The sequence below is a fragment of the Hylobates moloch genome, unplaced genomic scaffold, assembly GCF_009828535.3.
Source record: "Hylobates moloch isolate HMO894 unplaced genomic scaffold, HMol_V3 SCAFFOLD_4, whole genome shotgun sequence".
Classification (NCBI taxonomy): Eukaryota; Metazoa; Chordata; class Mammalia; order Primates; family Hylobatidae; genus Hylobates; species Hylobates moloch.
In genome coordinates, this window is record NW_026652279.1 from 92,623,045 (window position 1) to 92,635,361 (window position 12,317).

The 12,317-nt window shown below is 40.2% G+C and overlaps 1 protein-coding gene across 4 annotated transcripts in view; it reads right to left on the reverse strand.

Moving 5' to 3' along the window:
* Positions 1-4,591: 4,591 nt before the first annotated feature.
* The window catches only part of PAN3 (poly(A) specific ribonuclease subunit PAN3), a 164,330-nt gene continuing 156,604 nt past the window's right edge, over positions 4,592-12,317 (reverse strand). For 2 of the 4 annotated variants that reach the window (XM_032150572.2, XM_032150571.2), the window contains 2 exons: positions 12,061-12,199; positions 5,919-7,509 (listed from right to left, as the gene is read on the reverse strand). In XM_032150572.2, coding sequence (XP_032006463.1) covers positions 7,369-7,509; positions 12,061-12,199 — 280 coding nt within the window. In that variant the 3' untranslated portion in view covers positions 5,919-7,368. Of the gene's footprint in view, positions 7,510-12,060; positions 12,200-12,317 lie in introns of all 4 variants that reach the window. The other 2 variants (XM_032150570.2, XM_032150575.2) reach the window with 2 other exon arrangements.

Below are 12,317 nucleotides of genomic sequence, written 5' to 3' on the forward strand. Positions count from 1 at the left end.
AGGCAAAGAGGTTTCTATCTGTCCTAGAAAATGGCTGTGCTAAACAATCAGAACATTGCAAACAGTAAGTAAAAAACAAAATCAAACTAGGCAGATTGCCCAGAAAACTAAACCCTAACATCAACAGGATCGTGAAACAAGTAAAGCATATGCTGGGTGTGAGTGCCAGCCGCAGAGAAAAGTGCCCTCAATTAAAAAGAGGCAGTTGTCCCCAAACACTAATTTTCAGCTGATAATTAGCATAATCACAGAGGGTGTGTGCACATGCTGCAGAAACCACACAAAATAATAGGCAAAAGCTTGACACCCAAGAATGTAGAAGTACACATGCCAGCTCAGTATTCTTCAATCTTGCTTTGTGGATTACGTCCTAGGAAAACAACTCAGGTCGTAAGTACTAGAAATTGAATAAGTGACCAACACTTTGTCTTAGAAAGTGGTCATAGTATTACCTGCCTAATAACATCATAAGGAAACTAGATTGGAAAGATATTTTGAGGGGAAAAAATAGGCCTACTTTATTTGGGACAAAGACAATAAAAATGGATAAACGACAAATCTCAGTAAACTTTTAGTTAACTCAAGAGGGCAAGAAGCATTTTGTCTTCAAGAATCTGAAATCCTTTAAAAAGTATTATGGGTTTCATAACATAAGAATAAAATCATTCATTCAGGCAGATGACTTGAAGAATGCTTGAGGAATCAATGTCGCATCATAGTTTAGAAATGTTCTCATGGCTCCGGAAACTTATAGTACATTTGGGAATTTATTTTTATTTTTTCCTCCAGCAGAAGTATGGCCTAGTAACGTTTATTGGACTCCGCGGTGTTAAACATATTACCAGATTTTGGGTTTCACAGGCCAGGAAATTAAAAAAAAAAAATCCTTGATCCCAACACAGGGATGGCCATTCTTCTATTCTGTGAACTAAGAACACTTAAGGGAGGGGGAAAAAAAAAACCCAAAATCCAACCAGATGCTACTAATGTTCTATTTCCTGATCTGGGTGGTAGTGCATAGGTATGCTCACTTCATGATGAGTCACTGAGCTGCACACTTACTTGTGAATGTGTGTGTATATATATGAATGTATGTGTACATATATGAATGTATGTATACAATTCTTCAATACAATATTACTAAAAGAAGAAAAAACCCCTACCATTTAGTACCACAACTTTTCACAGGAGAAAACTCATTTTAAAAGGTCGAAGGGCTGAATCTCAGACTAAAATATATTTGTATTTGAAACATACCTATATTATCCTTCTTTTTCCCATTTTCATTTGTACTAGAATAAACTAATGAACACATGTTGTTCCACAGATTGGTATTTGGGAAGCAGTGATAGCTAGTAATTGCTATCATTGCTATCATTTGAGTGCCCAATATGTGCCAGCAACTATTTAAAGTGCTTTAAAGCAATACACTTATTTTCAAGGCAATCTAACATGATAGGTACTATTAGTATACCCTTTACTTCTAATGGGAAAATTAAAGAACTCCAAGACCCCACTTGTCACATCTCCCCACCTCCAAGCTTATGTCCCCATATACTGTGCTTCCCCTTCTAGATGGCCAACCCAAAGCACACTGGTGTCCCTCTCAGACTTGAAGCCATTGCTTTAGCAATTCTCCACCCCTCCCACCATCAATTTTCCCCTTTTCCACTGGAACATACACGTTATTTCTCCCATCTTACAAAATTTTCATCTGTACTTTCTCCTCCAGCTACCACCCAATTTCTCTATTCCCCTTTATAGCAAAATCCAATGAGCGAGTTGGTTATTAGTTATTATGACTTGTTTCCAACTCCTCTCCTCCCACTGACTCTTAAACCCACTCAAACCTAGCTTTCACGATCACTCACTGAAACTGCTTTTGCTAAGGTCACCAGTGACTCCATATTGATAAATCCAATGGCCAACTCTCAGTCCTATTCTTATTTGACACTTCAGCAGCTTGACACTTACCCGCAAAAACAACTTCAGTTTGGTTCCAGGACATGATACTTTCTTCTTCCCATCTCACAGGCTACCTCTGTCTCTTTTGCTGGTTTTACCTCTTTTCCCTGACTTTTGAACATTGCTCTAGTTACCCCAGGGCTTGCCCTTGAAGCTTTCTTTTCTCAGTCTATACCAACTTCCTTCATGATCTCAACCAATCTCAGGGCTTTCAATGACACCCATATGATGACTTTCATGGACAGAACAGATTCTTCCTACCCGCTGCAACACTCTAAACTCATATATACACAAGTGCTAACCTGACATCTCCCCTTGATGCTCTGGCAGACTGTATTTTTTTCAAATACAGGTGTATTTTCCAAAGATATTGTACTGTATTTTTCAAAAATATTCTATTGTATTTTTCAAAGATAGCTGCAAGATTATCTCCCATCTCACACAATCCTTGGCAACGTCCCCTCCCCTAGAATCAGAGCTAGCTTTAGGACTCACTTGTGATCAACGTAATGTGAAAGAAGGGACACTGCATGGCTTGGAGGCCAGGTCAGAAAAGATCATGCACTTCCTGAGTCTTGGTACACTCACTCTTCAACAGTTCCCGCGAGGGACCCAGCGGCCATACTTGGAGAAACCTAAGCCACATGGAGGCCATGTGAAGGTGCTCCCATAGACAGCAGCCAGCTGAGCCCAGCCCTCAAGTCATTCCAGCCCCCAGCCATTGGAATTCCCCAGCAGAGGCCCAATCACAATGGCGCAGAGACAAGCCTCCCTGCTGTGTCTTGCCCAGATTCCTGACCCACAGAATCCCTGAATGTAATAAAATGCTTGTTTTATGCCATTAAGGGTGGAGTTGTTACAAAACAAATAACCAGAACAAATGTGTACTAAACATCTCAAACTTAATGGGCCTTAGACAAAACTCCCAAATTGTCTTTTCCTGTTTCTCCATCCTTCCCTGCCCTGTAGACTTGTAGACTCTGTTCTTACAACAGCCTCTTCCAATTCAGCAGAATCCTCTATCCTGTCAGCATCAAGCCAAAAAAAATTTTTTTTGAGACAGGGTCTTACTTTGTCGCTCAGGCTGGAGTGCAATGGCACGATCTCGGTGCACTGCAGCCTTGACCTCCTGGGCTCAATCGATCCTCCCACCTCAGCCTCCTGAGTAGCTGGGGCTACAGGTGCATGACACCATGCCTGGCTGGTTTTTTTTGACAGTCTCGCTCTGTCAGACCAGCTCTGGCCGCCAGTCTGGTCTTGGAACTCCTGACTTCAGGTGATCCACTTGCCTCGGCCTCCCAAAGTGCTGGGGTTACAGGTGTGAGACACCACGCTCAGCCGCAAGTGGGTTTCAAAACTCAAAGATGGCTGGGTGCTTTGGCTCATGCCTGTAATCCCAGCACTTTCAGAGGCCGAGGCAGGCGGATCACCTGAGGTCAGGAGTTTGAGACCAGCCTGGCCAGCATGGTGAAACCCCGTATCTACAATTAGCCAGGTATGGTGACGGATGCCTGTAATCCCAGCTACTCGGGAGGCTGAGGCAGGAGAATCGCTTGAACCCAGGAGGCAGAGGTTGCAGTGAGCCAAGATTGCGCCACTGCACTCCAGCCTGGGTGATGGAGTGAGACTCTGTCTCAAACAAAACAAAAAAACCCACCAAAACTCAAAAGACATGGGTTTTAAAATCCAACATCCTTCACTTGGGATGCTGTCAGTTTCCCACCACGCCAACAGCTCACTTCCGCCCTCAGTCTGTTCACGTTGTAGCCAGAGTGATCCTTTTAAAATGTCCTATCATGTTACTCTTCTGCTGAAAATCCTCCTGCAGCTTTTTTTTTTTTGAGACGGAGTCTTGCTCTGATGCTCAGGCTGGAGTGCAGTGGCGTGATCTAGGCTCACTGCAAGCTCTGCCTCCCGGGTTCACGCCATTCTCCTTTCTCAGCCTCCTGAGTAGCTGGGACCACAGGCGCCCGCCACCACGCCTGGCTAATTTTTTTATTTTTGATAGAGATGGGGTTTCACCATGTTAGCCAGGATGGTCTCGATCTCCTGACCTCGTGATCCGCCCACCTCAGCCTCCCAAAGTGCTGGGATTACAAGCGTGAGGCACTGCGCCCGGCGCAGCTTCCTCTTTTACTGAGGGTAAAAGCCAAAATACTTAAAATGGTCCACAGGACACAGCCCTTCCCTATAGACCTTTCTGACATCACTTCCTACTTAACTTGGCTCTAGCCACATTCGCTCCCTTGCTGTTCTGCAAAGGCTCTGAAACATTCCCTTACCTGGAATACTTTACCCCCAGACATACACATGGCAGACCCCTTATGCTTTCTCGTGAGTAGTCTTCTCTCCTAAACTACATTGTTAGTCATGTATTATATTAAGATGTTTGGGTATAACTATACATTCTGTAAATACCAAGTCCCTATATCTTAGTGCCTAGAACAGATACAAGGACACAGTAGGTAAGACTTAAGGACTATTTGATAAATTAATGAATAAATCTGCTGCCAATTCATCCAAATACAAAAATTCCTCCAAAATCAGAGGAAATAACCAATCTTAAAATCCAATCATAAGATAACCATCATCTTGTTATATGAACACGCGCAAGAAAAGGACAAACTTATCTCTGTAATTCTTTATTAAAAATACTGCTGTACACATAGAGACTGAAAACAGGATTAAAGATGAATAACACAAATTGGGTCATGACATTAGAACTTAACATACTGGTGCTTTTTAGGGAAGTTGCTGACATCCAAATCACAGAACCAAGGTCAAAAGCAAAATACAAAGGTACCCTCAAAAATATTTACAATGAAGTAAATACACTAACAGGATTTAAAACAGGTACAAAAAATTGAAATGACCGTTACATGATTTCAAGGGTTGTCCTTTCTGTGCTTTTATCTGTCATGACAGGAAGGTGTGGAAAGTTTATATCCTTAATTTGACTACTCTTGGATATTAAAATCTTTCTATTAATTAAAAAGACTTTTAGACAACCTCTTAAATGGAATTACACTATGGAAAACAGGGCTCCCCCAAAAACACCTAGGCAGAACTGAGAGTTCTTTGAAAACCATTCCCAATAAAAACTAAATGAAAAATAAATATAAAACAAAGCTTAAAAAAATATGCATTACCTGACACCAACCTTTTCTGGCTGACAATATTTATTCATGAAAACATATCAGCTGTCTACCTTTTATATGCAAACCAAGTCCTGAGGTTAACTAGGGGCTGAAGCAAACTAGCATTTAGGATGCAAACATTCTTGGATTTGTGATGTAAACTTGCCTTGCAGAGGGAAGTTTGCTGGTCTATACAGAATGAGAAATTCAAGCCCTATTTTAACCCCTGCCCTCTTTAGCTTTCACAAAACATTGGTCCACAAATTAAATTTTCAAAAAGTTCCCATACCCCAAAACTAAAATAGATGATCCCCTTTCATTTTCAAAGAAAACAATATTGGAAAAAATCTCCAGCCCGCTTATAAATTAAGCATTTCATATTTCTTCTAGAATACAAGTAGTTCTTTTTTGTACAAAAGAATTACAATATGATTTGTCAAAAAACATATAAAAAGACAGCTGCTCTTCCTCAAATACATGAGCTAATGATAAAAGACTTTTGCATGTTAATGTCTCCAAGTTCTTCTTTTTACATAAAAAAGAACATTATGGTGGCAAATGTTAATTATCCTTTTAATATTGAACATTATGTTCTTTTAAAATCCATCCAGATCAAATGCAATAATTTTCAACTCAACAACTGATGCTACCAAACGTGGACTCAATATACTTGTTAAAACGTGTAAAGCGTGTCTCTAGTCCTCAAAGCTTTCAGGTGAAGAGAGGTGCTTTTTCTTGATGCAAATCTCAAGGCAGAGAAAATCATTTTAAAGCTTATAAAAAGTGGACAGAGAAATATTAAAAACTTCTCTGAAATATACAAATATGTGTAATTATTAAAATTGAAGACAGTAACATCAGTTGCAAGTGCTTGGAAGTCTGTCCTGACCTTTTGAGTTTCCACATTTTCTTCATAGTTGCATGGTGAGCACCCAGTGCTAGTAAAACATTCAGTGCTGGGAAAGGAGATATAGTCTTCATTACTGTTTTTTAAGAAAGAAAATTCCTATGTATTTGGCAGTCTTCAGTATCAAAGTATAGGTATTTCATTTACTAGAAATTCCATGAATACCCAAGTTTGGCGACAACTGCATGTCCAAATATTAAGAAAGTTAAGAGGAGGAAAATTCCAAACTTTTGAGATGGACTTATTCAGGAATATCGCACAGAGTGAGTTATTATCAAAAGTACTATTACTTTGGGCTAAGCAGTGACTGCAAAGGCACAGCAGATCGTTATCCCTCCAAATTCAGGCTGTAAAACATCAGAAAGCTCTTGATACCAGACCACTGCTGAGTTTAGTTCATCTTCTGAACAGTGTCTCTGTGTCTGTCTCCAGTGTAAAGGACCATAATAAAGCTGTGGTTCAAAGAGCAGAACTTCATAACCAAAAAAAAAAAAAAGCAAACTGGAAAGAACCTAAAGTAATATACTCCTGAACTTTAGGCCTTTAACACAATTTCTTAATTTTCTCCTATTTAAAAAATGTGCATAAATGTAAATGTATCTGACTAGCAGGCAAATGTCTTTTTAAAAAGGCTCTAGTTGAATTTGAAGGAAAGAGCTATACATGCTCCTTCAGTTACTGTTTATCTGATCTTTATTCAGACAGGATTTAAATCAACTAACAGGGAATTCATATCCAACAATTCACCGGTATTTTCTTGGTATGTTCTTAAGAACAAAACAAAACAAAAATCTCAATTTGAACTAACAGTGGGTGGCATACAGAGAGCTTGCATACAATACTCTTACAAGAATTACGTACTATACTGAACTTCTATGAAATTATTTACCTGGTCCATAATGTTATTCAGGGCAACCCATCCCAAAAAGAGCAAATTCTGCAACCCTCAATGGCAAAAACGCTGCCCAGCATTGCTTCCCAAAAATGTCCTTGCAAACAGTTTCCCTTAATAAGTATACAATGTGGCAAAAGTTCAAAGATCAGAAAAAGTCTTTAAAAAATTAAAATTAGTGCATATACAAGTGGAAAAAACAAAAGTAGGAACATCATTCACCTGATGGTGCTCCTAAATCTAAAATAAATTCTTCACAGATATAGCCTCCAATGGCAGCCATAGCTCTTGGGTAAGTGAAACATTCTTCCTTTCAAGTAACAGTGTACCTGACTGAAGTGCAAGCAGCTTTGCTCATCTCCTGTTCGTTTCCCAAATGTGAATGAGATGATGAAAAGTTCAGCTGTAGTGCAATTTGCTATTGGTTAAGGTCCTTAGCCATGTCTGGCGTGCTTTTTTAGCAAATACTACAACTGACCATTTGCAGCTGCAATCAGTTCTTGAAAAGTATTTTCAAAGCAGCGCTTTAAGTCACTGTAGGTCACCACAAGTACACTCTTCTCATCTCTGGAAATCAGGCTTATTTTTTCTGGCACACCAGCATCTAGCTGAAACAATATATACACAAAACATGAAATTCATAACATGCAGAAAAGAATTTACGTTTGCAGCAAAGATAAAGTATCTAAATTTTTTTGTCACATTCCCTTTCAGATATCCATGAGTACATTTACATCATTCATCAGTATGCACATAATTTTCAACTCAGACATTTTTACACAAACACTGCCCTATGTTTCTAACTATTCCTTCACGCTTAATGTTTGTTTGCATTATAGTTTACCCAGTTGATGCTCAATAATTTTTCTCCCAATATCTTCCATTTTTGGCATAATGAATTACAGTGCAGTGAACATACTCATCTACTTAATTTTTTTCTTCTGTAGGAAGTATTTTTTTCCTTAGGAAAAATACTTAGAAATATAAATATTAATAATAAAATGTAAGGTATTAAGAAATTGGTTTTTAAAAAATTAAAAAACACAAAAAAAGTAAAGCTGGAAGTGGTTTTATAGCTTAGTACATAGAACCAAATTGTTTTCCAATTAGACACCACGAATTTATAAGTTTTTATTTTTATTTATTTATTTTTTTGGGATGGAGTTTCGCTCGTTGCCCAGGCTGGAGTGCAATGGTACTATCCTGGCTCACTGCAACCTCTGCCTCCCAGGTTCAAGCAATTCTCCTGCCTCAACCTCCCGAGTAGCTGGGATTATAGGCACCTGCCACCACGCCCAGCTAATTTTTTGTATTTTAAGTAGAGATGGGGTTTCACTATGTTGGCCAGGCTGGTCTCGAACTCCTGACCTCAGGTGATCCACCCACCTTGGCCTCCCAAAGTACTGGGATTACAGGTGTGAGCCACCGTGCCCGGCCTAATTTATAAGTTTTTAATACTTTTCCAGCAACCCCACAGCAAATGAGCACCTTGCTATTTAAATTAAGATTTTAACTACTATTATCAAAGTTTTTTCATACATTTACTTTTCGTATTTCTGCTTGTGTAAATGCTAGTATATGATCTTTACTCATGACCCTAATGGAATTTGGCAGTAATATTTTAGCAAGGTCTTTATAAAGCATAAATACTGATCCTTAGTCTATCGACTTGTCTTGTTATGGTTTTCACTTTATTTTTGTTATTTTCAATGTACTTTTGTATTTCATTAATTGATACATAACTCATTAAAATATGTTTACAACTCACTGAAGGCTCAAACATTCAAATCACTTACCAGACAATTTCTGTCATTATCATTATTTCTACCAAAATAAGCTTATATAAAATCTTAATTTTGTATAATCAATCTGGCCATCCTTCCCTTTTAATTTAGCACACTCTTTTCAAACTTAGAATATTGTCACACTTCAGATTTGGGGTATTATTTACTACTACTTTCATGATGTGAAATAGAATTTTCTTCAAATTTTCAATTATCCTAATATTCATTAAATGATCTTTGCTTAAGGCAACTGTCCATGGCTTATTCCATATTACCTACTTGTCAGTGTTTGTTCTGGTTCTACGTATTTTTAATTACTGATGCTCTGATACTATGTTCTAAAATCTGACAGAATTATTTTCTACATATTGCTCTCAAGAAAAGGTTTTTCCCCTAACAGAAATAAAGGGAAAATAAATATATAACTCATACTGAATTAGTTTAATGATACACATAGTCTTGTGCAGTCTTTTTTTTTGATACAGAGTTTTGCTCTTGTTGCCCAGGCTGGAGTGCAATGGCGCAATCTCGGCTCACTGCAACCTCTGCCTCCTGGGTTCAAGTGATTCTCCTGCCTCAGCCTCCGAAGTAGCTGGGATTACAGGCATGTACCATGCCCGGCTAATTGTGTATTTTTAGTAGAGACGGGGTTTCTCCACATTGGCCAGGCTAGTCTCGAACTCCCGACCTCAGGTGAGCCGTGCACCTGGGCCTCTCAAAGTGCTGGGATTACAGGCGTGAGACACCGTGCCTAGCCAGTTTTGTGCAGTCTTTTTTTTTGTTGTTGTTGAGACAGAGTCTTGCTGTTGCCCAGGCTGGAGTGCAGTGGCGCAATCTCGGCTCACTGCAGGCTCCGCCCCATGGGGTTCACGCCATTCTCCTGCCTCAGCCTCCCGAGTAGCTGGGACTACAGGCGCCCGCCACCTCGCCCATCTAATTTTTTGTAGTTTTTGTAGAGACGGGGTTTCACTGTCTTAGCCAGGATGGTCTCGATCTCCTGACCTTGTGATCCGCCTGCCTCGGCCTCCCAAAGTGCTGGGATTACAGGCATAAGCCACCGCGCCCGGCCTGTGCAGTCTTAATGTACGTTATTGACAATACTCCCTACAGAGTTTTAAGGAAGTTAAAGGAAGGCAAAGTAGTGCTTAAAAACAAACCATAACATTTTCCCTGAAAGGTTACCACACTGTACATTAATAGTTCTAAATCATGTGCTACAGTAGATATTTTTTCCTCTAGTACTTGTAATTCAGGAAAGTTTAGACCAAGAGTCAGTAAATGTTTTCTATAAAGGGTCAGACAGTTAATGTTTTAGGTTTGGCTTATTGTTTATTTTACAACTTTTTAAAAATGTAAAACTATTCGAGGCTCTCACGCTATAAAAAAATAGGCCATAGAACGGATTTGGCCTGCAGGCCATGGCTTACCCCAGCTCCTGGTTTATACATAAACCTATACAGAGACTACATTTACTCCTGGAGACCAGTTCTGAACTTCATAATGCCAAGTAATTCATAACGGAAATGTCTTCTTTCTTTTCTCTGTAAATTTTGTCTTTCCCAACCTTTTCTTTTTTTTTTTTTTTTTTTCGAGATGGAGTCTCGCTCTATCGCCCAGACTGGAGTGCAGCGGCCCGATCTCGGCTCACTGCAAACTCCGCCTCCCGGGTTCACGCCATTCTCCTATCTCAGCCTCCTGAGTAGTTGGGACTACTGGCGTCTGTCACCATGCCTGGCTAATTTTTTAGTAGAGACGGGGTTTCACCGTGTTAGCCAGGATGGTCTCTATCTCCTGACCTCGTGATCCACCCACCTGGGCCTCCCAAAGTGCTGGGATTACAGGCGTGAGCCACTGAGCCCAGCCTTTTCCCAACCTTTTCTAAAACATAATGCTGCTGGGCGTGGTGGCTCACGGCTATTATCCCAACACTTTGGGGGTGGGTGGATTGCTTAATCTCAGGAGTTTGGGACCAGCCTGAGCAATAAGGTGAAATCCTGTATCTACCAAAAGGACAAAAATTAGCTGAGTGTGGTGGCGTGTGCCTGTGGTCCCAGCTATTCAGGAGACTGAGGTGGGGAGGAGGACCACTGCAGCCCTGGGGAGTCAAGGCTGCGGTGAGCCATAAGCATTACTGCACTATAGCCTGGATGACAGAACAAAATCCTGTTCCAAAAAAAAAAAAAGAAAAAAACTCACCTCACCTCTCAAATAAATTTATGATCTATTTTTTATCTACTTAATTCATCTAACCATCAAATTCACCATTTATAACAGCTGGACCTGCTAGTAACTGATGTCACTAGTATTGTGCTTTTATTATTTACTACTTGATTATAAAACCTAGAGTTGGGCTGGGCGAGGTGGCTCACGCCTGTAATCCCAGCACTTTGGGAGGCCGAGGCGGGCGGATCACGTGGTCAAAAGATCCAGACCCTCCTGGCTAACATGGTGAAATCTCGTCTCTACTAAAAATACAAAAAATTAGCCAGGCGTGGTGGTGGGCGCCTGTAGTCCCAGCTACTTGGGAGGCTGAGGCAGGAGAATGGCCTGAAACCGGGAGGTGGAGCTTGCAGTGAGCCTAGATGGCGCCACTGCACTCCAGCCTGGGTGACAGAGCGAGACTCCGTCTCAAAAAAAAAACAAAAAAAAAACCTATAGTTAATAATGATTTGATAACACCCAACATAACTCACAATGATTCAGAAGGGGTTCGATTTTTAAAAAATAAGCACAAATTTATTTCTTTGCTTTTTACCATTCACTGTTTTATGTGGCATAACAAAACCACATGTAAATAAAACATTGCATAAAGGAGGGAAGCAGTCATTTTGTAATACTTTATCATAATAAAAAGATCCACAATAAAACATTCTAAAATTATTCACGAAGGCCAGGAGCAGTGGCTCACGCCTGTAATCCTACCACTTTGGGAGGCTGAGGCAGGCGGATCACTTGAAGTCAGGAGTTCGAGACCAGCCTGGCCAACATGGTGAAACCTTGTCTCTACTAAAAACCTTGTCTCTACTAAAGATTAGCTGCGCATGGTGATGGGTGCCTGTAATCCCAGCTACTCGGGAGGCTCAGGCAGGAGAATCACTTGAACCCGGGAGGCAGAGGTTGCAGTGAGCCAAAATCATGCCACTGCACTCCAGCCTGGGCAACAGAGCAAGACTCTGTCCTCCACTGCCCCAAAAAATTATTCATGCAAGTATTTAAAAAACCCTCCCATTGTAGAAAATGTTATTAATAAAATGTCTTACAGGCTACTGTAAGAGAACATCCTGATTTCTTAAGTCTCCTAGTATTTGTAGAAGATACAACTCTATACAAATTATAGGGAGAATTATGATCTTAAAAAATCTAGATACAAATTACCTTGTTAAGACAAGAAATGATATGACTGAGGTCAATCCAGGGAGCACCTGCTTCTGTCACCTGATGAAAAAGATGATCCCTAAAGAGTTTCAACAGATAACGGTCTCCAGTTTCTGACCAAGTGGGATCCTTCTGAAACCTGGGGGAAATGAACATTTTACCTCAGTAACTCATGCTGTATGCTCTGCGGCCATATGTCTATTTTTTAGACTCCAAACTAGTTTTACTTTTTTTTCCCAATAAACAAAAAATTGGGA